General features: G+C 31.6%; 2 protein-coding genes across 4 annotated transcripts in view; both read right to left on the reverse strand.

Moving 5' to 3' along the window:
• Positions 1–6,029, reverse strand: part of LOC118195736 (soluble guanylate cyclase 88E-like) — a 323,641-nt gene extending 317,612 nt beyond the window's left edge. The window contains exon 1 of the mRNA XM_085812164.1: positions 5,868–6,029. The gene's annotated coding sequence lies outside the window, so the exon portion shown is untranslated. The remainder of the gene's footprint in view (positions 1–5,867) is intronic.
• Positions 6,030–10,117: 4,088 nt separating this feature from the next.
• LOC118201014 (uncharacterized) overlaps positions 10,118–27,738 on the reverse strand; it is a 68,742-nt gene continuing 51,121 nt past the window's right edge. For 2 of the 3 annotated variants that reach the window (XM_035373027.2, XM_035373025.2), the window contains 2 exons: positions 20,622–20,882; positions 10,118–17,307 (listed from right to left, as the gene is read on the reverse strand). In XM_035373027.2, the coding sequence (XP_035228918.2) occupies positions 17,257–17,307; positions 20,622–20,882 (312 nt within the window). In that variant the 3' untranslated portion in view covers positions 10,118–17,256. Of the gene's footprint in view, positions 17,308–20,621; positions 20,883–27,738 lie in introns of those variants that run through there. The other variant, XR_004760181.2, reaches the window with a different exon arrangement.

The raw sequence follows: 27,738 nt of genomic DNA on the forward strand, positions 1-27,738 counted from the left end.
AGGTATTTTCTCCCTCTTTACAGCACTCATTCGTTCTGTAATTTGAAGCACATCTGGCCAGCAATCAGGAGATCTGGAATTAGAATCCCGACGACAGCATCGTTGATGCTTCATGTTTGCTGAATTTCATAAATGCCAGTGACTCTACAAGTGGCAACGGAACTAAAAATGTATTGGGCAATCATGCATCACTATCTGAATTTCAGGGTTGAGTTTCCTCCTTCCCAGCCACCCTTTCAGTGGGGAAGAATATAAGGAATTTTTCTCCTTTCTTACCACGTGGCTTCTTTTCCCCTGAGGCAAGAGGGTAGTTACCTGCCCCTATATAAAGTGCAATCAAATTACACCAGTACATTTTTGTATTCAGTAAATGTTTTAGATAATAGTACCTTAACTTTCAAATAACTTCAGTTGCAGTTCTTCACATCGAGGAAGAGAATGATCAATATATATGCATGGTTTTAAAATGAAAAAAAGGTCAAAAAGTTCGTTTTGATGATCAGCCAACATAAATAACTTTGAAAATTATAAATTGTAATGCAATTAATACTGAAAACTGTTGCACTGGTTTTCAAGACATAATGTTTTAATTCAGTATTTCACTTATCAAAGCAAAATCTTCAACATTAAAAAAGAATTATTTGATTCTTTATTTAATTTTTTTAGAGTCAATATCCGTGTTTGACAGTTTTTCTCGGCCAAGATCTTATATAATTACTTGCTACTTTTTAAGTTTACTGAAGTTTATTGCATCTCTGCAACAAAAACTGGCAAAGTAAAAATATTCTTATAATTATGCACACGAAATTTTCGAACTCGTATGTGATAAAATAAACCATATTCGTGAATTACCTTTAACAGATCTTGTAACTGCTTTAGTTTCTGGAAATACCGTAGTTAAATGCTTTTAAAAGTAAAGTTTTTTAGTGAAATATATGCAGCGTTAATATTATTCAGATATGTAATTTATAAGCTGCTTCATCTAGTTCTAAACAGCATTAATTTTTAGAAGTTGAGAGTCGGAAGTGCAGAAGTTATTTCGCATAACAGTTTAGCGTAATAAAATTAACAAATAAAAGTACTGAGGTGGGATTATAAATGCATGAAATCAAGTAAAAAAATAATAATCAACTTATTAATGCTATGTAACCATACCCCGAGGATCATGGTAAGATATAGATAGATAAATAAAAATATGACACATTAAATATGTTTAATTGTTTTGCAGAACTACTATAGGAAGACCTAAATTGTAAAATAATGACCGCCCCCCCCCAAAAAAAAAGACATAATTCCGTTCTGTGATTAGTATTTTACAACTACAATGAATTTCGGCTTTCATAGTTTCTCATTTCTTCATTACAAACTCATGAACATTGAAAATAGTGCACTATGAAGGAAGAAAGATGCAATCGCGAAACTCTGCAAGTACAGTGAGATCCGATATGCAAATGATCCAAGTTTAGTACCAATGCGCATGACCACACACCCTGCAATGGCGCTACAATCAGGATGTTGGACAGTTCTTCACTATACACTCAGGAACATTGAAAATAGCGCACGAAGAAGGATGAAAGGTACAATTGCGAAGCTCTGCAAGTACAATGAGATCCGATATGCAAATTATCCAAGTTTGGTGCCCTTGCGCATGACCACACACGCTGCAATCAGGATGTGGGCCCTGTTGGACAGTTCTTCAGGACAGACATTTCTCATATTTAAGAGAGTTTGAGAGAAGCCTAATCATCGGCAGGGAAACCGCAGGCTGGTCGACGCGCTGTGTTGCTCACCAGGTCCCTCCTTCGGAGTGTGCCGTCAGAACATGTTGGGAACAGTGGACACAAAATAGTACCTACGGTGCGCAGAACCAGATCTGGAGCGACTAAGCAGACAAAGAGGTGAGAGGATCGAAGCATCGAGTGGCAAGCGTTTGTGGATCCCACAATGACTCGTTCTACGATATAATTAGGTGCAAAGGTGCCATTTGTTCCACAAACCATTTCCAGACGCATTGTGGAAACGAATCTGTAATCTAAGCGCCTTTTCATGTACTGCATTTAACATCGAAATATTGGCAACCCCGTCTACAGTGGTGCCAAGCCAGAGCAACATGAAATGCTACAGACTGGTAAAACGTGGTGTTTAATGATGAATCCCGGTTCGTTTTGGGGACAGATGATAACCGCGCACGGGTGTCGAGGCACCCCGGTGAACGGTACAATTCCACCCATGCCTTCGCGTGAGGTACTGCCCGCACAGCAGGTGTCTGGGGATCATATTCTGTAATAGCCGGTCCTCTCTAATTGTGGTAGGAGGAACCTTTAAGGGCCAGCATTATGTTCATGTCATTCTTCGACCCCACGAGGAACCTTTCCTAAATCGTCTTTCAGGGGCAATTTTACAGCAAGATAATGCTCGTCCGCACACAGCTCGAGTTGCTCAAGACTTCCTGCGTCATGTTCAAACTTTTCCATGGCTGGCCTACTCCCCAGACTTGCTCCCTATAGAGCATGTGTGGAATCGGCTGAAATGCCAGATGCCGCCATGTTACTCTGTACATGACTTGTGGCCTCCATCTGCCTCAGAAAATTATTCTTTCAATCTTGTTAGATTGTCTTGACCAGAGCCGGATTTATACTTAATAAAACCCTAAGCTATTTGAGATATGGGGCCCTTTATAAGTCTGTTATACTATATTTTAATTTTGGTGGGGGCTAAGCTATAGCTTGTGTAGCTTATACGTAAATCCTGCACTGGTTCTGCCCACTCACTGGTAAATCAGAACACGATAAAAATATTCACGAGCAGGCTACTTCGATTGGCTTTTCGCGATTTCACTCATACGCAACGTAAATGCAGGTTCAAAAACCAGTGCGATCGCACCAAATGGTAGAATTTAGTGGCAGCAATTTTTTTAGAATTTAAAGAGATACCGAGCAGCAAAATTTAAGAATGGTAAATTTCTGTCAATTTAGGAGAAGCACTGAAAATCAAAATTCAGGGAAGGCAAAACTTCTAGAATTTAAAGAGGCGTCGGGCAACAGAATTCAGGGCTCGCAGAAATTGCACCTAGCGGAGGCTCTGCATAAATGCGAGTCAGTCTTCCTTATCATATTCTCCATGAAGATATCCCCCCATTTGTAGGTGCCCACAAGCGGCCAAGCGATAAAGTCGCTAAATACTAATAATTTGATTTGGGTTTGATTTCAGGCGAACGCCTGGCTGCGTGGTTTTCCTCATGTGTACCGTAGATACAAGCCAGTTTTCCTTAAATAGTCGCCCACGAAGGCATCACTCTTCTTAGGCTATAATTCTAGTGTGCTTTTCTATAATGAAATAAAACAAACCAATCTACTTAACCTTTTGATAGTCACCAACGAGCTCAGCTTGCATTCCAGTTACGCACCGCTGTGGATGTAAATGAACACAAATCGCGTTATAAATTTTCGACTGGCAGATGTCGCGCGTATTTAGGAAGAAATAATTGCCTAATCTCGCAGCCTTCGAAGGTTAAGCACATGCCCTCTTGCGTTTTACAGTATTCAAATAAACAAGAAATTCCAAAAGATATTTCTGATTTCAAGAGCTAGTCCTAGGTAAACACTAAGTTCTAAGCTTCTGGTTTTCCTGCTAATATGAGTCAGTTTCCATTAGAAAAATTTGCCACAAAAACGTTTGATCTCGAAGCAATTTATTAATCAATCGAAGAAGTTAAACAATATTTTTAACTATGATTTTATTATTAATATAATTTGCTGTTACCTTGAATTTCCTCTCTTCACCCATCAGTCATCATCGATTGCCCCATGTGCCTTCAATGTATTAAACTTAGTGAATTTGATACATAGCTTAAGAATACCTTTTATTCAAAATATCAGTTGCAACAGTGCAGATCTACTTTCATTCATTTCTTTTTCTACAAGTAACTTTCTTTTTAAAGTAATTCTTAAAATGGTTTTAGAAAAATCCATATCTATTTCAATACGTTCTTTCGTATCAGTTTACCTTAAAAGTGGAATGGAATTTTAAACTACCTTCTTTTATATGAGTTACAGTGTCTCACAAAAGTGATGGGACACTTGTGCTTTACAAAAGGAAACTGTAATAAAATTAATTAAAAAACATGTAAAAATTTCTTGTGGGTGTGTTTCATACTTAAATTTAGTAACAATTATTACATAACATAAATTTTCTCAAAATATTAAAATAATAATTTAATAAAAATACAATTGTTTAGAACGGAGCAAAAAATGGCTCATATAAGTGATGGGACACCATTAGATACTACTACGTACTACAATAAAAATATTTTTTGGGGTTTTTATTTTTACTCAAAAGCAATTAGCAATAATTTATAAAATCGTCTGCTGTCTTTCTCTCCAGTTTGTTTTGGAATTTTTGTGTTTTTTAGCTCTGTGCAGCCATGAATGCTAAACGAAAAGAAACTTTACCTGAAATTCGAAAATTAGTTATTAATTTGCATATTGAACGTGAAAAATCTATTAGAGAAACTGCTGAAACAGTTAATATGAGTCATTCAACAGTTTTCAATATCATTAAACGATATAAAAAGAATCATATGATTCAGGATAAAAGAAGACCTGGCCGACCATTAAAGCTATCCAATGGAATAAAGCTAATTATTGTTCAAATTATTAAAAAAAATCCAAGAATGAGTGCTCCTAAAGTTGCTGCTGATTTACAAGCATTATATGGAATAATTGTTAATCCTGAGACTATCAGAAGAGTAATTCGATCTGCTGGATATCACGGTAGAGCAGCCAGGAAAAAATTCTTTATAAGTGAAAAGAATAGAAAACTCAGATTGGATTTCGCAAAATCCGACATAAATAAGAAGTCTGATTACTGGAATGAAGTTATATTTGCTGATGAGAGTAAAATTTAATATATTTGGTTCTGACGGTAGAATCTTGGTGTAGAGAAAACTGAGGAAAGAATTTCGCAAACAGAACTTGGTGCCAACAGTAAAACATGGTGGAGGAGGAGTTATGGTATGGGGGTGTATGTCGTCCGCTGGAGTTGGTAATCTTGTTTTTATTGACAGTATAATGGATCAGGACAAGTATATTGACATTTTAAATCAAAATTTGAAATCTTCAGCACGAAAATTGACCCTTCATAACGATTTTAAATTCTACCAGGACAATGACCCCAAGCACACTGCTTTGAACGTTAGACTCTGGCTGCTGTATAACTGTCCTGAAATAATAAAAACACCACCCCAATCTTCAGACTTAAATCCCATGGAGAATATTTGGCAAGAATTCTCAAACACACCATTTCTTCAAAACACTCCAGAAATCACAAAAAAATTAGTCGAATCCATCCCAAGAAGATTAAATCACGTTTTAAAAGTAAAAGGAAATCCAACAAAATATTAAAACATTTTAAGAAGTAAAATTTTTGGATAAATATTTGATGGAAAAGAAAGTGTCCCATCACTTATGTGAGCCATTTTTTGCTCCGTTCTAAACAATTGTATATTTATTACATTACTATTTTAATATTTTGAGAAAATGTATGTTATGTAATAATTGTTACTAAATTTAAGTATGAAACACACCCACAAAAAATTTTTACATGTTTTTTAATTTATTTTACTAGAGTTTCCTTTCGTAAAGCACAAGTGTCCCATCACTTTTGTGAGACACTGTATCTTAGTACTGATAGAATCGAATCGAGCTTTTTAAAATAAGTTCTTTTATGATCATTTACCTTTAAATTAGGGAGGATATTTATCTTTAATTCTTCCACAACAAATTTCAAAACTTGCTTTTTATTCTTTCATATTAAACCTCTTTATTATTACAACAAAACAATTCAGAAAAGAAGAAGTCATATCTTACTTTGTTTATTCGCTTGCCAAGATGCGAATTTCTTCCATGCCAAGCTGTTTCTTTCGGCTATTTGTAGTGGTTCTTCAAAAAAGTTTGTGGTGGCTCTTCAAATGAAATACTATTTCAGGCAACCTTAACACATTTTAAATTCTAAAAATACAAAGTTCTATATTAAAATTTATTAAGTTACATTCAATAAGATGTCAACAGAACATCTTTTGCTGTTGCCATTCCGATGATGTACATTTTTTTCTTTATTCGTGAATTCGCGATTTATCGTCTGCACTTTAAAATCCGTAAGTACAAAGGAGGGTAGAATAGATGGAGAAGCATGACGTCATAAAAATGAAATCAAGGAAAAGTCAACAATGTGACGTCACAATTGCGTCCCTATAGTGTTCGGATAAGACTACGAAACATATCGTTAAATAAAATTGCGCTGACTCTGAGAGCAAATATCAACATTCAGAGGCTCAGAAAAGAGTCTTTAGGCATAATTTGCGTAAATTTCCATTGGTCCTTTACCATGTCGTATAGTTACCATTTTCATATACCTAGATTTTATAGAATTTGAAACAATTATTTGCAATCTTTGGTGATTTTTCTGGGTACAAAAAGTAGAAAATAATTTATGTTAAGTATTAAAATTGGAACGGGAGACTTATAAACTTTCAGCGATGGAAGCTAACATGTAGACAACATGGATTAGAATGCAAACAAAGTTAACAAAAGCTCGCTTATATAATCGTGATGTTTCATGACGTCATTTTGATTGCTTGGAGTGTACGCTATATAATCGCGTCATTTTGATTGCTTGGAGTGTACGGAGGAGGCTTATTGCACTTATTCTAACCTTCTGAAAAAGTACCCTAATCTTTAGAGAAAATGAAATTAGATAGCAATTTTCTTAAACAAGCAGCAATACTTGTTTTCTTAAACAAATATTTTGTACCGGTTCTTCAAAAACATTTCTCGTGGCTCTTCAAATGAAATACTATTTCAGGCAACCTAAACACAGTATTAAGCTTTAACAAATATAAAAATATTACTTGTTTAAAGTTCTATCTTAAAATTTAACAAATTACATTCAATAAAATGTCAACAGAACATTTTCTATTGTTGCCATTTCGATTATATACGCTTTTTTCTTTATTCGATAATTTGCGGTTTACGATCTGCACTTTAAAACATGCAAGTACACTAATTTTTGGAGAGAATGAAATTAGATTGCGATTTTCTTAATCAACTAGCAATTATAAGTTTCAATAGTAATCATAGTTCTGTAAACTGAAAGCAAATAAAATCATAGATACAGCAGAACAAAGATCCGAACCACAAGTACCATTCAGCAACAAACATCATTTGAAAAATTAAGCAAGAAATTGATACACAATATTTTTCTTTTTCAGTTTTATACAATCGTGTAAGATTTCAGATGAGAAAGTAATCACGTAAGTTAGTTAATTTATGCTTAAGAAATTCTATACTTGTTTGTTTGACTCTATAGTGAGTAAATTAAAAACCGTGAAGTGTCAGCCTGGTTGTACAGATGACTCGGAAAAATGACTAATGGAAACCAAATATTTAGCTTTATAGCTTCTATAATGAAACACAATATCTAGAACAGGGTTTCTCAATGGGGTCGGTATAGACCACCGGAGGTCACTGAAATTTTAAAAGGGATCGATAATGATGAAGGTCTCGGCTGGGACCTTCGTCATCATCAATAAATAGCAGCCTCATTAAGCCTAATGCCATAAACTTGTAGAGTCATTAGGTATTTTGAAAGAAGGAAAGATGAAAAATTTGCACTGCCTTCGCCGGGAATCGAACCGCGGACCTCTGGAATACGTACCCAGCGTGCAGACCACAACACCACGAAGGCACGCCAAAAAGGTAAAAGAAATACCTTATATACTCCCCCTTTTAAAGGGGGATTATGGTTTCAGGGGACCCAATCGCCAAACCCTGGGTGTGGAGAATCATCATACAACACCCTTTTAGTTCGGGCGCCACTTGTAGAGTCATTAGGTATTTTGGAAGCAGGAAGGATGAAAAATTTGCAACGCATTCGCTGGGAATCGAACCGCGGACCTCTGGAATACGCACCCAGGGCGCAGACCTCCACACTACGAAGGCATGCCAAGAAGGTGGGAGAAATATCTTATAAACTTTTAAACTATTGATGACTCTACAACTAATGCACGCAGATTAACTAAAAGCATAAAACCCTTAAGTGGAACATGAGAACAACATAACACTTAAAGCAAAAAATACAAAGAATAAAGATACTGAGCTCACCCAAGCCTGTTATCAGGGTGGGAAATTTTATTAAATTATATTCTATATTAACATTTATTGGAGTTGGTGCATAAACTGCATAGTTAATCAGTTTTAACTTTTGACTTCACATTGAAATCCTTCTTTTTTTCGCTAAATATGCATAATTAAATAAGAGTTACATTTATTTTTAATTTCATTATATTGTTTATGTATATATATGTGTTTGGTGCAACCGATTGCAACAAAACAGGGAGATGCTAAGTTATATATTATAACAGTCCCATATTGAAAATTTCAACGTTCTATGGCAAGTCGTTTCTTGAGTTATGCGAGATACATGCATACGTACATAAATACAACACGTTATGAAAAAAATCTCTCCTGAATCCATTTTACAATCCGTTTTGGAAAAAAAGAGTCCTTTATTCTGTCCTTACCGAGAGATGTCATGCAAAAACATAGTTTATATGGATTCGAGAGCGGTCAAAATGGATATTTTCGTTGAAACATGATACACGAAATTTTTGTACGAAGTAAAGGAAGTTTGCTTTCACATTGTTAGGTGTGTTAATTAAAAATTCGTTAAAATTTTACAAAATACGATATAGATAACTAATTTGGAGTTCAAAATTCGGGTTTCCAAACGCCCATTTTTGAGTGAAGAACTATGTTATTTAAAATTTGATAGCTCTAGGTACCATTGTTTTTTTTTCACAATGCAAGAAATATACGTACATCCATGAAGATTCTTCAATATTTAATTTCGTAATTAAAAAAAAAAAAAAAAAAAAAAAAAAAAAAAAAAAAAAAAAAGGGAAAAGAGAGAGGCTATAGAAAACTACTGGTGGTCATTTTTTCCATCTTTTAGTTAATATGTAAAGACAAAAGCGACTGTTTATGATGGATTTGTCAACAGTGATCAGCAATGTTTTTGCTTACAGAAAGTGGATTGGTACACAAATGTTAATTTTAATAGCAAATCCAAAATTATGTAATTGCTTCATAAGATTCAAAATCCTGCAAAAATTGAGGGGGGAAAACCCTTACATAATACAAAAAACCTTTAAAAGATTTCGTATATATGGCATTCTTAAAAACACCTCGTTAATTATAAACTAATTTAAGACTGAACCCAAATGTGTTTACTTAGCAATTTACATAATTGTAAACATCAAAATAAAAACAAAACAAAACTTATTCCAGAGCCCACTATATTTTTCTCACAGCGGATTTTATTTTAGTATTAAAAGATGCTTTTAATCTGAAAGACTTCAGATTTTAAATTATGCCCAAAGGGACATTTTTTAACACTTTGTGTGTTACCTTTATTTATTAAATATCATGTTCTTTGAACATAAACCATAAAATTCAGTTCAAAAGCAATATCACAAAATAATTTTAAATTGAGCATATCCCTTTAGAATTTCCGATACACAGTCTCACACGCTGGAGATAAAAATGTTTTTTTTTTTTCTGTACAATGTTGCCATTGCTCACTTTGAAATCCTTTAGTTTGTTAACCATTTGCGGCACGGTGTGCCCACCTAAACATTTCCTTCTGTATGCACAGAAAAATTGAATGAAAAAGGATTTGAAGGTTAAATATAGGTTACTATGAACCTTATTTATTATTATAAGTAGATGGCAGCTCAACACAAACCAGTCCACATATTTTAGCCATGTTTAGTTTTTAAAGACCCTCATTTTTCAAAGAAATCTTCCAGATTTTTTTTTTTTTTTTTTTTTTTTTAGGATATAAAAGGAATTGTTTGAAAGGAAATTTCTATGTTATTTTTTTGGCTGTAGGCTAATCCCCTTATTCTATATCAGTTTTAAATTTTTACCTTAAAATCTTGCTTAAAATCAAACGGCTGGGCTCACTGTGAGTCTAGGTCACTGAAAGGCAGCTGTATCTTTGTTTCTCTGCAGCTCATTAACATAGAAAGGTGGGTCCACATCTGTGTTTAATTTCCTGCTTTTCTCTTTCTTATTCTTTTTTTTTTTTTTTTTTTTTTTTTTTTTTTTGAGGGTAGGTTTGATTTTCAACTAAGAAACTGTTGAGGTGATTTTCTGAAGGTCAGGGATAATTTTATCAGTTAGTTGCTTGGTTTTTCGCTAGAGCAGTTCTCTTTTTTGCTTTGGTTCAAAGAAGTTTTCTTAGCGCTACGTTTAATAGGTTTGAGTTGTAGACATTTATATTTTTTATTTTATAGTTTAGAACTTCAAATTGTATGTATAATATCAGTTTTTTTTTTCTTTTCGTATTTTTAATTATTTTCCAAACAGATCGGAGAGGGCTGAAACCACCAGTAGTTTTTCTAAAGAACTGAAAGTGCTACACGAATTGCTTTCAGACAGTGAATCTGATACAGGTCCCAGGATATGTGCAAAATATGCAATATTGGATTGTGCTTTTTCAAAGGTGGTGTCACTTTTTTCAAAAAGGACCATGATGTAAAAAATAGCTAAAGTGTAAATATGAAATGTAAATATCATATACCTAAGTTACATTTTTTTCCATTCATAAGCACATACTTATCATATAACCAAAAATGAGCTTTTTAGGAGGAATGTAGAGTAGCAGATCTCCCCGTGACACACCCTGTGTAATGCTAAATCTATTATGGTATTCAGAATCTAGTGTTTTTTAATCATAGGCAAAATCTTTTACGTGCTTCCCAGTAATTCTCATTTCAGCACTCTTTTCAAAGCTCTATTCAATTCCGAAGCGGGCACACACACAGAATTAAAATGATAAGTGCTATCTTTACAAAATTTTACTTGTGTACTCCTCTAGGCCTAATTAAACTGCCTACCTTTTTTTTTTTTAATTGAAATTCCAACTTTAAAATGTAGAGTTCTGGAAGGGGTTAATAAAAAATTCGTTAAAGTTTTACAAAATATGAAATTGATAATAAAACAAATTCCAAATTTGGGCTTCCAGATGTCCATATTCGTAGTAGAATTACATCATTCTAAATTGGATGGCTCTAGGTACCGTTGTTTTATCACAATGGGAGAAACATACAAACACTTATGCAGACTCATTATTTAATTTAATTCATTCATTATTTAATTTCTTCAAGTATAGTACAGGGCGATAATATTTGGTAGCAACAGTTTGAAAAGTGGAACAAACAAACATTCAGAGTGATTTGACACATAATCACAAAACGAAAACAATAGTCCCTCAAAGACAAAGCACCTTTGGACTAAAAATTTTTTTAGATCTTATAATTTCTAAGCTGTAACCTCCAAAAAAAGAAAAAAGGATTTTCTTCCATGTTATATTTGGAAAATAAATGCAGAACAAAGTTAAAAGGGATCTAAATTTACAGTTAAATCTAAGTGAAACAAGACCAGACATAAAAAAAAATTGACCTCTTTCTTAAATAGGCTCAAATGCTGCAATAAATTTTAGGATTAAAGTATTATAACTTAAATTTTGATAATTAAAATGGTAATTAATTTTTAATCTAATATTTTTTATGTGCGCATATTTGATACAAATAGCCAATAGATTGTGAAAATGGCAATGTATTTATATTTCTGTTGAGAAATTGAAAAATTGTAAAATGTAGTGATGATACTAAAGATTTTCGATTTTTGCTTAAATGCTATGCATTAGTCAAAAGGTTGGGAACCATTGCTCTATTTTTCTCCCATTTGCATATTATCCAGAACAGTGAAATTTCACATATTCTTCTGCCGAACTTTCTTCACTTTATACTGGATAATTTTCGTTGCCAAAAATTCATCCGCATATCGAGCAGTAAATGTGTATTGAAAGTAAGATATATTCATTGTAAAACAAAGAATGGGTGTAGCCAAATTGATATCTATTGGGAATAAATCAAGACTTCTTTATATATAAATTAGTCTTATTTACGAGGCGTATTCGGAAACTAAGTACCGTTTTGAAAAAAAAAAAAAAAATAGTAAAACAATTTTTTTTGAATCCTATTTTATTTTTACATGAAAATACAAACTATTTTTCAACATAGTTTTCGCCAATGATCAAACACTTGTCATAGCGGGCGACTAGTTTTTGTATACCATCGTCAAAGAAACTTCCCGCCAGTTTCGCTAACTACGACTCCACAGCATTTTTCGTGTCATCGTTTTCGCATCGATTTCATGTTTCGTTTTTGCATCAATTTGGTTTTAAAAGTTTTCTCCCTCATCACTGTACTGCGTGAGAAATGTCAGGGCACTACCAAGTCGCTTAGTTTTGTGAACATCAGTGAGCATTTTTGGAACCCATCGGGAACACAGTTTGCGATCATTCAAGCGGTCAGACACAATTTCGAACAAAACAGTACGTGAAATTTGTGGAAATGCCTCTGAAAGAGTTGTCATTGTGAAGCGTCTGTTCTCATGAATTGCTTCATCAACTTTCCTTACCAAATCATCGGTGACAACTGAAGGCCGACCACCCCGAGCCTCGGCGTGGACATTTGTTCGACCTGCATTAAACATTCTTACCCACCATTCCATCACTTATCGCGTATTCACTGTAAACTACTGTCACTTGACGATAAACTTCGGCCGGTTTAACATTCCTCGCGTTCAAAAATTTAATCACGGCACGAATCTCACATACAGCATGAGAACTAATTGTCTTAAACATTTTGAATGTGCACAGCAAACTGAAAACACAACATAGAGCAGCCAAAATGGCGACAATTGAAAGTCAGTGAACAAGAAAGACTAGTGCGCATGCGCGGGACGCCTACCACAGCGCTGCGATGGCGCTAGAATGAAACGGTACTTAGTTTCCGAATACGCTACGTATAAAGCATTAATCACTTAAAAAAAAATACAGTCATTTGAAAAAACTGTGAATCATTGCAGTTCAGTAAAGAACAAAATAGGTCTTGCATAAAATGTACAAATTTTTTTCTGTTTTCTTAGCAATTTGTATCTATTAAAAATTTGGTTCACAGTTAGAAACTTCTATCTTCCATTTTATTTCAATATACAGTTCATTTAAAAAATCAGCATTAATTATTTTCTGATTTTTCTTCCCAGTTTAAGAAATGAGTGAAGTACATTGTGCTTTCAGACTATCACAATTTTAGGTACATGAGGCTTGTTACTTTCCAGTAAAAGGATTTTCGCGATTTTTATGCACTACTTAAAGAAAAAATTACATTGAAACAAAAAATGTTTTCAATATTGCAATTTAAAAAAATCTCTTAAAATCAAGCCAACATATGTTCAAAATCAAAAATTTTTATGACCATACACAAATACTGCTAAAGACAATGTGCGTGCATTATACTGTCAAATTCAGATTTTAAAAAGGTAATTGTGAAACACAGCCTAGAAACATGGGTGTCAAATTCCTGTTAACTTAAATAATAAAATTCAGAACCTTCTAACAAAATCTTCTGTTGTTTTTAGTAGAGGAAAGTTATTTACATCATTTCAATTGCTATGTATTTCAAAATATTTAATGCTGAAATAGTAATATGAAGTAATCATTGTAAATCAAATAATTCACTTCTTAAAAGTTTAAACATGTTATTTCATTTTTGTTAAAATTATATTTTAAAAGCTTTTGTTACACTGAACTGTGATTGAACTGCTCTTGTTCATATGACAATTTTTTTCCAAATCCCTGTGTGAGGAACAAGGAAATATTTGCTTATGTTCTCTCATTTACAGTGGTACCTTGGCTTATAAGCATAATTCATTTAAGAAATGTGTTCAAAATCCAAAGCACTTTTATATTTTAAAGGAAATTTTTCCATGAGAAACTTGTTCATATAAAAGTGCTTAACACAAACTTTAAAGTAAACTGCATAAAAAAATTAATCTGCATTTTACTTTCGAAAAGAATCATGGCTAACTATCAGAATTACTATTATATGATGCTAACTGGTCTTCTCTCCCTCCCCCTCCAACTCACACAATGAATATATCTAGTAACAGTTGCTTTTTCATCCATGTGAGGACTTCTCATATGTGTAACTTGCACTGCAGCTCATCATTCAACAGATTTATCTTTTGCACAGCTACATCCTTATTTCGTAGTACTTTCCTATAAAATTTTATACTCTTTCCTCACTTTACTCATTTCTCCCACCTCATGCAAAATTCCTTATTGTTTGTTGTGTGCATTGTTAATGTTATTGTTAATTGTCCAAATGTTACTGTTCCATCCATTTGCAACTGTGTCGTCAGCTCGCAGGTGGATGGAAGATGACTCAACTTGTGTACTATTCTAGTTGGAAAGTAGGCTGTCTCTTGTCTAATTGTGGATGACTACTGATGTGGCATGGGAGTGGTACGGCATATAGTCCAGCAAACATACAGGGAAAGGGACTGATATCCTACTTGTAGTGTCAATGGTATAGGCTGGGATCATGATCAACAGCCGTACGTCACTCTATGCACCTCCAACTGGGACTATAATTGGCCAACGATACATGAATGATGTTCTACTGACTCATGTTCACATGTTCCACAATGCTGACAGTAATAAATTTGTTTTCATGAACGACAATGCAGCATGTCATCGAGCAGTCACTGTATAGAAGTGGCTAGAAAGCGAATATATTCAATGTCTCGTATGGTCAGCACATTCTCTAGATCTGAATCCCACTAAAAAAGGTTGGGGTGCTTTGGGCAGGACTTTTGCTGGTCAACAATGTCCTCCCTCAATAAACAAGGACACTCTGATCCATCCAATGACAGAGGAATGGGAAAATTACCCTATCACCTGCTGGACAATGCTGTACAAAAAGTATGGCATGACATGTGGAATCTTGCATCGCCCTCCATGGTGGCCATATCCTGTACTGACATCTCGTGACATCATGCCTGCGGGCAGTAATTGCATTTTTACTTTCACGGATTCAACACAAAAAGACCATTTTGCTCCTTGACATTTTTCAAAATCTTCTGGGTTTCAGAGCACAATAAATGATTTTTATTGTTTTGTCCTAGCATTATTTTATTTCATTTGGAGTAAAACTGCACATACTTTTTTGTATGCTATATAGCTGTTTGTGATCTGTCCTTAGCAATTGTCCACAAGTGTATACATAAGAACTGATTGTATTTTATATGAAACAAGGTCGACCTAAACCCTTATTATTTAATAATAAAAAATTTTTTAAATGCAACCTTTCTATATTCTCTTCTCCATTGCTGCTATGCCAAGATAATTTACAGCTTCACCTGTACTATTTGCTTTACTTGCTGACTGTATCAGTATTTCCAATTATCAGGCCATTATACTAGTAAGTAGTTAAGTAACATAAATTTACTTATAGGACAATAATTTAAATATTGCTTTTGCTAATTCAAACTGCAATTTTCAGAAATCTTTTCATATCAGATTTAGTGTAATCCAGATAAAATATCCAATTCCATTCCCTCAAAACATTCATTTTTGTTGTGAATAAACGAAAAGAAAACTTTACAGTGCAGCCCTATCCAGTATCTCAGTAAATGGCATAGTTTCTAGTTAATGATAAACATCTGAACAACTTTTTTTTTTTTTTTTTTTTTTTTTTTTTTTTTTTTTTTGTCATTTATGAAAGAAATTTCGTAACAGATATATTCAATTATACTAGTTACTTCTTCATGAATTATTTGAAACATGAGAAACTCAAAGCACATCTGCTATTACAAACATGCATGAAAACAGTAAATATTTGTTAATTTTTATGTGTGTACGCATGCATGTTTGTCAAATATAACTTCTAAAAAATTTGGGACATGACTGATTGCATACATAACTGCTTATAAACCAGCTCCAGCAATTTGAAGTTACTGCTCAAAAAACATTAGAGAAATCTTCAACCTGTGATACTTTTTGTAGGTGTCTGAAATCATAATACCTACAAGTTAATACCTTCATTTTGCAACAGAAATCAAATTTCTGAATTTTATACCAATGCTTGTTATCACATATACAGAACAAGAATGTTCAGTAAACAGTTAGTCTCAGTTGATACTATGAATTTAACAGTTCTAGTTGCTTAATTTGCACAGAATTATACTTATATTGAATATAAAAATAACATCCCACTATATCTGTTTTTAGAAGAAAATAAATAGTTATGGATAAACCATGTACCTAAACAACAATAATATGTAATGATATGTTATTAGATTTAAAGACATGAATGTGTAGCAGTTATTGAATGTCAATATACTCTTTTTTTTATTGAAGACCAATAAACACGCTACATGCAGTTACCTACATTATTGTAATAGATTCTAAAAATATATACTATACTGTTTTACCTTCTAGCATTATTTGAAATCAATGAAAAAATTAAAAATATGAATTCATAGTTAGATGTTAAAAAGTTACTTTTAAACGACCTTGAAAAATGAAAAAGCATTTTGGATAGACGGAGCTCTACTGTCAGAAAAATAAGATAGCCATATACTTCCTTAACCTATAATTTGTCATGAATTTTCAACATTATTTTAAAATTAATACACACTGAATATCAAAATGTAATTTTAATTTTTCATTATTAACTTACATTGCATATAATTTTATTCACATCTATTGCATAGTCTAAAGACATTAACACATGTCATAGAGAACAAACTTCAGCCTAAACAACAGTAACAAATATACTGTAATTATTTATATATCATATAGAATTTCATGCACAAAAGCAATCAATATTTTGCATAGCTAAACCTTTTCAATATTTCAATATATTTAGCATATTTTAAACTTAAAACTCTTATTTAACCTAATAATGTAAGATTTTTCAAGGGGGGGGAACTAAAATAATTTTGGTAGATAACTTTATTTTTCAAAAAATATTTAAATTTTAAAAGATATATTTTTTGACAGCCACAATACTGAAAAATAAAGCTGAATTTAAAAGAAAATATATATCTATAAAATCTGACACAAAATTAACATTTTATGTTAATGAAAACTGTACATATTTTAAAATAAGAATGTTTCAGGTAATGGAAATGTTAAACTCTAGTCATGAAAGGACATTATTTAAACATGTTATGTTTTTAAGCAATGTTATTTAAATAAGCACAAAATTTTAAAAATATCTTCCACTCTTAAGAATTTGGGAATGTTGCAATCAGTTTTCCGCTTCAAAAATCTTCAACCAGCTCAATTTTCTAAATTAACTATGACTCTACACACAGGACACGTGTGATTTATCTGCAAAGAAAATGGAAGTTTTAGATCAAGTACATAAACAACATTGCATGCAATTTTTATCAGTTGTATAACATTTTCTCAACAAAAAATATACCTCTTATAATTCCTATACTTTGAGAAATCACAAATGAAATCTCTATCAACATGAATTGATTTCATATGATATAGTTTTGATTTCTACCTTAATTATATGAAAGATATGAAACTAAAGCAGAATGCTGCTAAAACTAAAATTCAAGTTTTGAAAGAAATGCTTAAATATTAGAGATGGCTTACAGAAAGAGACCTTAAAATAAATGCAAGAAACAAAACAGCTACAAAAGAAACTAACAGTAATCTCACAGTAACTTATTTTTATTTCTTTTATTTTTTCCTCCTTCACAATAGAAGTAGATTGCTTCAATATTGTATGTAGATTGCTTCAATATTCAATAGTTAAAAAATGGAAAAAGCATTTCCTTTTTAATCAATTAAAAATATTAATTTAAAACAGAATATGCTGGTCAGTAGCTTTTGCAAAATGGTGGCAAGAAATAAAGAGATTACACAATTCTTAAAAAGTTTTATTGATTTCATTAAAATATCAGAATTATCAAAAAAATTCTTAAAAGGAGAATTTTAAAATAATTGTTTTCGGTTTAAAAAAAAATGGCAGATAATGATTTTGCAATTATTTTGCTTTAGACTGCAAAGAATTTAGACATTCAAGATTTCAATTGTTCCCCTGGTTGGCTGTACCACTTCCAAAACAGACGCTTGATTTCTTCCTTAGTGATTAGGTAAAGCAAATAAAGTTAAAGAAGGAACAAACAAGAATTTGGCCAAGTAATATAAAAGCATACCTCATGTGATGTATGGATGAAACTGGACTTTTTTACAATATTTTTCCAAGTTGTATCCTTGGAATAAAAGGTGACAAGTGGCATGGTACAGCAAGCAGTAAACAACTTTTAATTGTTGTCCTTGTGTGTAGTGTGTAATGTAACGGCAGTAATAAACATCATCCTTCGGTGATCGGTAAGTCCGAGAAACCATGTTATTTTAAAAACATAAATACTTAAACTCATCATAAGAAAGCTCGGATCGACAGCTCACCATTTTGTAATTGACATTTTTATTATAAAATGTGTTTAATACTCGAATGATGCCTCAAAATAGACATCTTCTTATGATACTGGGCAGATGTACAATCCATAAAATACAGGATCTAAACTTAACCAATGTTAAGGTTCACTTCACCCCAACAAGTAGCCTTCAGCATTTGGATCAAGGATTTACTGAGGTTATGAAGAGTCTTATTGCAAGACTTGTGAGAGCTGCACTTCATGCTGATGAAAAAGAGACAGAAAGTATGTTTAATGCAATAAATGCTGTCGCTGCCCCTTAGAAATCTGTATCATGACAACAGATGCAGAACTATGCTAGCACAGCCTGGAAACATAAAGATGTCTATCCTGTTAATGAGTTGGATGGTGATAATGACACCACTTCACCTGACAAATGAAATAGTCTACAAAATGTTATGAACCTTGATTTTAGTTTTGAGTTGTTTGTAAGTGCAGATGACAATGCTGCCATGTATACTCCTGTGGAATCTTAATGTATCAGCAGTTGTGCCTGAGGTGCGAAAAAAATCATCAGAAAAAAATGAGGTGGACAATATCATTCTGGCCAACCATCACTACATACTGTACAATGTTTTGCTGCAACCTCCAAACTAACTAGTACAGTATGCTGTGATATTACCAAGCATTTTCATACCAAGCATTATCAAGTTACAGTACATAGTAATTAATATAATATTGCGGTAGCACTAATAATATAGTATATTATTAATACAGTACTAATGTATTACTACTATAGTGTAGTACTAATAATGCAGTACACTGAGCAAAAAAAGAGGGTACAGTTCTATATCTCCGGTTCTACTAAGCCGATTGACAAAATTTTAATTGCGTTTTTCATATCTCGAAAGTGCGACTTAGGATATGTATCAGATTTATACATAGCATTATTCTAATACAGGTATTTTGACACAAAATCGCACTTTTTCTCAAATGGCAAGCCATAGTTTTCCCATATTTCAATTCTACGACTCATTTTATGGCTAAATATCAAATTTTGCAAAATATAAAAATTTATTTTTATTATAAAATAAATCCATTTTTTTTTTTTCAGTTTGCACCCAGAAAACTTCACTTGTCAAACTTCTTAATTTATAGCAACCTAATTTCATTCCCTTTTTTCATTTCAGATGAGTGAGGAAAAGGTCATTGTTCATACTTTAAAATAATTTTAACAAAGTGCATAAAACCACATATGGTGTTATTATCACTAAAAACAAATATGCGAAATTCCAAAACGTGGCAATATGCAAATTCATGTAAAATCTTTGAAAATTTTGAATCAAAAACTGTTAATTTTTTGCAGATGTGCCTAGAAATACATCTACTTTAAGATGTTCAAAATTGAATACAAATTTTAAAAATAAATCATAAAAAATAGACGAATTTTATTTGGAATGAAGATAAACTTCGAAATGTGAAAAGAAGAATAAAATGCTTAATAAAAAAAAAGATATTAACAAATATATATCAAATTAAATTTAAATTTTAACAAACATGTAAATACGTAAAAAAGTAAATTTAAAGTTAAAATAATTTTTAAAAAAATTAAATTTACATTGAGGAGCTAAAATTTTTAGAGCTAAGTTTTTAAAAACTACTCGCATAATTTTTACAAAACTTGGCAGTTTGGCATAATTTGAATCATAGAATCGAAATATGAAAAAAATTGATGTCATTTCAGAAAAAGTCCGATTGTGTCAAAATACCTATATTAGAAAAATGCTATGTCTAAATCTAGTATTATATCCTAAGTCACGCTTTTGAGACATGAAAAACGCAATTTAAATTTCGTCAATCGGACCAGTAGAACAAGAGATATAAAACTGCCCCCCCCCCCCGATTTTGTGCAGGGTACATTTGATGTAGTGTTTTCTGCAATGATATACATAATATGCTGTACTATTTATGTAACTATATACTGTAAATGGTTAATACATAGAAAAAAATTATTCCAAAAATAAAATTTTGAGCCCCTTGTGATTCATGTTAACAAGTGTTTATTTATACCAAGTACAGATATGCAAAGTTATAAAACTTCAGTAGCTCGAGTCTACAATTAAAGATGTAGCGCTGAAAAGTAAAACTGAAACCGTTAAAATGGCCGATGATTACTTTATGTTAAAATACATTATATTCAAAACAATAATGCAGAAACATGTAAATTCATTAAAAAATTTTAAAACTTACTTTTAACCAAGGATCAATACATGGTGTATGAAACTCATGAAAGCACGGAAGTATCCGTAATATATCTCCAGTCTCGTAATCACTTAGACAGACTTGACATTCTTTATTTAAATCTACTCTCTTATGTACAACTTCAGTGGTAAAGCCAGCTGCAGCTGAGTTAGGGCTGACATACCTCCTAGTTGGAAGTCTATTGATTTGTGCTTTATGCAAACCATGAGATACAGCTTCACCATTCAAATCCGCAACACTCAAGAAAGCCTAAGTTGCAAATAAATAGAATATTATTTTTTCGTTGAAAATGTATGTCAGCGATTCTCAACCTTTTGACTAATACATACCATCTAAACAAAAATTCAGAAACTTTAGTACCACCAATACATTTTACAATGATTATTTTTCAATTTCTCCATAGAAATATTTTTAAAAAATATATTTTGCCATTTGCACAACGTACTGGGTATTTGTATTAAATATGCACACATAAAAAAATATTAGATTAAATATTGGTTACGATTTTAATTATCAAAATTTAAGAATACTTAATTTTTTCACTTTGAATTTCACTTTGAATTTTAAAATTCAAAGTGAAATTCGGGCCTGCTTAAGAGAGACAAATTTCTTTGTGTCTAGTCTTATTTCACTTAGTTTTAACCATAAATTAGGATCCACTTTCATTTTGTTTTGTATTTACTTTTCAAATATAGCATGGAAAAGAAAAATCTTTATTCACACAAATAAGTTATGCAAAAAGGAAATAAAAAATTTAATAGCTTTATTTGAAATGCTTTGAATTCTTTTTTCTGGTTCAGCCAAAACATAACAAATGTACTATTTTTGAAATATTCAATTAGAGCTCCATCATGGAAAATTTCTATCAATAGTTCTTTTTTTTTTTTTTTTTTCAGGAGATAAAATTTCAGACATAGACATTTTAGACAAAATGAATTTCTAATCGAATTTTCTTTTTCATTTTTCTTGGGAAAACACGTGTTGAAATTATTTATCAATGAAAATCATTGATTTTTGTCGAATGTTAATTCTTCTTTTATTTTCAAAAAGTATTATTAGCCAATTCTTTGATTATTAGCTTTGAGTTTTTTATCATTACATTTATTTTCTCTCTAATGGTAAACAAATAAGTACTTTTTCCTTGTAATCTTAAACTTAATTCATTTAATTTTCCAAAAATATCAGCTAAATATGCTAACTAAATGTGCCAACTATAATTCACTAAATAAACATTTTTGCAATTCAAATTTTGAATCACAGAGGAAAAATTGAATTTTTGATGGAAGTTCAAAAAGACGATTTAAAACTTTGCCTTTGAGGTACCTTTGATACACAGTGAGTATTTCGATACAACCACTTTCCTTCGGAATATAACAAAAGTGTTTCATGTTCACTGCCCATCTCTTGCCATAAAATCATACATATTCTTGAATTTAAAGCTTGACTTTTAATAAAATTAACAATTTTCAGGTTTTCGGGGGATTGTTTTGAATAAATTAAACGTGTGATATTCTTTATTTGAGAAATAACACCAGAATGTTTTCCTGTTAAAGCCCAAGTTCTATCACTGCATAGGGCAATGCAATTATTCCAAGAAATATGATTCCCTGACATAAAATTGTTGATTAATTTGAAAATTTCATTTGCAGTTGCTCTATCATAAAGAGATTCACAAAATAAATACTCTTCATCAATTTGTTTACCTTCTTCGAAACGTATGTAAACTAATAATCGAACAAAGTTCAATATATCAGAACTTTCATCCAATTGTAATGCAAAATACTCACTACGTTTTATTTTTTGAAAAAGTGTCTCTCTTATAGAATTTGCAATTTCATGAATTCGTCTACTTACTGTATCACTTGATAACAGAATATTATTACGTTTTTTGCTTAATAAGCTTTTTCGTTGAATGATGTTAAAACGAGACTTTTAACCGTTGGTAATATAAGGTGTTCTTCATTAGTGTTAGCCTACCCATTCTTTGCAATTCTTAGGCTTACTATGTAACTAGCTTCCACAGCTTTTTCACTTGAAGTAACAAAACCCTTCATTACTCATTTACTATTTTTTAACTCTGATAATTTCTTCTTACAATATTCATCAGATTTATCCTTTAAACTGGTATGCTTAGATGCAAGATGGCTTTTAAGAAATTATGGTTTCATGCTTTGACTGGATAATACTTCACCACAAACAATACATTGAGGTTGGGTCTATTTCATCTCCATTCCAAGCAAACCTTAAATGATAAATAAATTTCATTATATTTTCTAGAGACAATTTTTCTTTCCTTTTCAATAATCTCAAGTGTTAGTAGATTGTTCTGGGTCATCATCTGTGAATCATTACTTTTTTGCTAAGTAAAACTTAGCCATTTTTCCCTTTTGAAAATCTAGCTTTGTTTTATTATGTTTTCACAAATATTTAAATGCACAATATATTACGAGTAAAACAAATGATGATATTCTCAAATCACACAGAAAAGTAAAGAGTACAGAGCAACAAGAAATCAAAATACTTACCTGCTGTTAAAGACAGCAAATCTAAGTTAAAAAAAAAAAAAAAAAAATTCTAATTGAAAATAGAGCAATATGAGCCTGGAAATCGTGGCAACATAACATGTAGCCATGCTAATATATTGATCAACTCTAAAAAAATTAATGATATATTATTATCTTTTTAAAGGAACTTACTTTTGTTCCCTATTAAATACAACATACATTTCTATTAATTCTTTTAAAAACATCATTGGTGATGAATTTTATTATGTGTATGGGTAAAAGAATATTTGTGAAAATAAAACCGGATTACTTGGCTAAAATCTGTGAGCGGCTATTGACCTTGAACAAAGGTCAGATCGCATAAATTTACGAGTGTTAAAGAAAAAAAAAAACTTAAACAGGGTGTTGGGGTACTTAATTTTTGAATTAAATAGTTAAAAATACTTTGTTTCTTTGCATACCACCTATTTTTCTTTTGTGTACCACCAGTAGTACGTGTACCGCCGGTTGAGAATCGCTGATGTATGTCATATAATTTAGATTTTCTATATAAAATGAATCAACTTTAAATACCTAACACAAAACAAATAAAAAGAGCATTTTCAAGAACAGACTAATTAACAAACATAATCAGAAAGTTGTGAGTGAGAGAAAAAACATGACTAGATCACTTTCTAGGTAAACACACACTATATAAATTGATCACGAGTGACTCCAAATACTAGGATATTCAAATATCTCCTTGATTTATGGATTTTTCATACTGTGATTTCTATGATAAGTCACCTTTGATATTCCAGTATAATCTAAATACTGTTAATGATATGTGTGACACCTGTGACTATAACTTGCAAGCAAGAAATGCTTTGTTTTGTGGAATAATTCCTGTTTTAATGGGCAAAGGCATCTCAAGCTTCCAAATTTTGACTAAGCTTCCCAAATAATATCTTTCTTATTTTACTTTTGCACATTTAAGGTCTATGAAAATACACCAGATTTTACATCTGAATGCAGTTTTTTGAAACCTTGCCTAATTTTAAATGTAGGCTTTTGAAAGCAAATAAAGTGGCTGCTTTTTAATTTTTGTAAACCTGAAATTTCACCCTTCTCTCTACTACCTTGAATTGCATTTTTTATACACTCTACTATCTGCAATTTTCCTATATCCGACAATAGACACTTCCCAAACTTTCTGGATAGATGAACTTTTTTTTTTTTTTTTTTTCTTTTCTTTCTGTCACATAAAGGCAGGTGGAATGTGCAGCCACATCCTCGTTATAGTTTATATTTAGCTTCTTGTGACATCACAGCATTGATGCATGCCTCGCCACATATTTTCTTTGGAAAAGTGGATAAAACAGCTTTCAGATTTCCAGGAAAGACGCATTTGCAAAACAGTAAGATTACTTCAAGTAATAACATGTTTGATGATCATACGTAACCATTCCACTTCTTCATTTTATTCTACTGAGACATACTTGAATTCCCTTAATATATGTGATCCTTTGCTAATTCCACTTCTTCATTTTATTCTACTGAGACATACTTGAATTCCCTTAATATATGTGATCCTTTGCTAATTGCATTCCGACCTCCCTTGTAAATTGTACACTTCGGTCTACACATTAGGAAATTTTTAAGTTTGCCCTAAATCTAGCTATAATTGTTACATAATCCTAGTTTATTCATTTTTCCAATTATCATGCACACAACGTATTTTCATTTTAAATAATATATATAGATATATATATAAACTGTTATAATAATGCTCTAAATAAAAAAAAATAAAAAAAAGCAAAGGAATCAATCTTCATTTTAAGTTCAAAGACTGATTTCTCTACGCTAAACAATCACATCTTATGAAGTTTATTCAGTTCTTATGTTATTTAGTTCTTATGAATATTACAAGTTCCTCTAAGCTAATAATGCAAAGTTTGCAGCCCCCGGACAGTATGGAGGTTAGCAAAACCTTGTTACTAATGCTGGATTTCAGTTCAAATCCAGATTTTTCTCTTTGTAGAATGAAAAAATTTAAAATATAAAAATTTTTAAAAAATTCTCAAGAAATTAGTCCTAATGGAAGGGGGCAATGACAAATTATGAAGAGCGATTGAAGTTTTTTTACATGCTATATCCGCAACTTACATCTTTTGATTAACAAACTAAATGATGAATACATTCAAACTACTGACAATATGATTGAAACAAGTTTGGGGGAATCTCCATTAATTTTAAAGTCAACAGGATTTTGTAATCAGCTACAATATTTTACTTTTGCACATTTAAGGTCTATGAAAATACACCAGATTTTACATCTGAATGCAGTTTTTTGAAACCTTGCCTAATTTTAAATGTAGGCTTTTGAAAGCAAATAAAGTGGCTGCTTTTTAATTTTTGTAAACCTGAAATTTCACCCTTCTCTCTACTACCTTGAATTGCATTTTTTATACACTCTACTATCTGCAATTTTCCTATATCCGACAATAGACACTTCCCAAACTTTCTGGATAGATGAACTTTTTTTTTTTTTTTTTTTTCTTTTCTTTCTGTCACATAAAGGCAGGTGGAATGTGCAGCCACATCCTCGTTATAGTTTATATTTAGCTTCTTGTGACATCACAGCATTGATGCATGCCTCGCCACATATTTTCTTTGGAAAAGTGGATAAAACAGCTTTCAGATTTCCAGGAAAGACGTATTTGCAAAACAGTAAGATTACTTCAAGTAATAACATGTTTGATGATCATACGTAACCATTCCACTTCTTCATTTTATTCTACTGAGACATACTTGAATTCCCTTAATATATGTGATCCTTTGCTAATTCCACTTCTTCATTTTATTCTACTGAGACATACTTGAATTCCCTTAATATATGTGATCCTTTGCTAATTGCATTCCGACCTCCCTTGTAAATTGTACACTTCGGTCTACACATTAGGAAATTTTTAAGTTTGCCCTAAATCTAGCTATAATTGTTACATAATCCTAGTTTATTCATTTTTCCAATTATCATGCACACAACGTATTTTCATTTTAAATAATATATATAGATATATATATAAACTGTTATAATAATGCTCTAAATAAAAAAAAATAAAAAAAAGCAAAGGAATCAATCTTCATTTTAAGTTCAAAGACTGATTTCTCTACGCTAAACAATCACATCTTATGAAGTTTATTCAGTTCTTATGTTATTTAGTTCTTATGAATATTACAAGTTCCTCTAAGCTAATAATGCAAAGTTTGCAGCCCCCGGACAGTATGGAGGTTAGCAAAACCTTGTTACTAATGCTGGATTTCAGTTCAAATCCAGATTTTTCTCTTTGTAGAATGAAAAAATTTAAAATATAAAAATTTTTAAAAAATTCTCAAGAAATTAGTCCTAATGGAAGGGGGCAATGACAAATTATGAAGAGCGATTGAAGTTTTTTTACATGCTATATCCGCAACTTACATCTTTTGATTAACAAACTAAATGATGAATACATTCAAACTACTGACAATATGATTGAAACAAGTTTGGGGGAATCTCCATTAATTTTAAAGTCAACAGGATTTTGTAATCAGCTACAATATTTTACTTTTGCACATTTAAGGTCTATGAAAATACACCAGATTTTACATCTGAATGCAGTTTTTTGAAACCTTGCCTAATTTTAAATGTAGGCTTTTGAAAGCAAATAAAGTGGCTGCTTTTTAATTTTTGTAAACCTGAAATTTCACCCTTCTCTCTACTACTTTGAATTGCATTTTTTATACACTCTACTATCTGCAATTTTCCTATATCCGACAATAGACACTTCCCAAACTTTCTGGATAGATGATTTTTTTTTTACAAAAAGGACAAAATAACAACACAGTGCAGTCTCCTTCAAATTAGGATGCATGATCATTCCACTTAAGACACTACATCTGGTAAAAATTATAATTTGTAAAGGGATTTTAAAATATCATCTGAAACATCATAACCAGAATACATAAGTTTACATGTGATATCAGCAAACTATTAACAAAATGTTGCTTTCTAAATGTTATTTTTGTAATTTACTTAATTTGCTCCCAGATGAGAATTGATCTGCATCCAAAAACTTTAAAACTTCCTTTCTTTACTTTAACATCACTTCAATATAGTTTCTTCTTAGCTTAATTCCTCCCCCCCCCCTGATTTTGCACAATTTTGTTTGGTAGATCTTTTTCAACTGTACTACATCTTTCAATGAATTATGTTTGAAACACAAATATTGCAGCAAATACAAGCTAGATTCTCAAACAAATTTTGACTTAAAAGTGCTTTCACCAAGTAGTTTTCTGTTAGAAAGACAAACTTATTTTTAATACACTTCAAATATTATCATTTATTTTATCTTCACATAATGATTCAAGATTAAAAGTCACTTATTTTGTATTCAAATTGAAATATATGGCAAACATTGCAATGACAGGTGTTTACTGCTTGCATTATAACTATATAATATTGCATGTATGCAATTAGTGTATTATTTTGCAGTTTTTAAGAATTTCATTCATTATTTAATTCAGTACGGAAAAAATATAATTTATAGTAATGGTAACAAAAAAGTCACTTCAATGAAACTTTT

The sequence above is a fragment of the Stegodyphus dumicola genome, chromosome 2 (assembly GCF_044657685.1).
Source record: "Stegodyphus dumicola isolate Sdum_Otavi_A_Nest chromosome 2, ASM4465768v1".
Lineage (NCBI taxonomy): Eukaryota > Metazoa > Arthropoda > Arachnida > Araneae > Eresidae > Stegodyphus > Stegodyphus dumicola.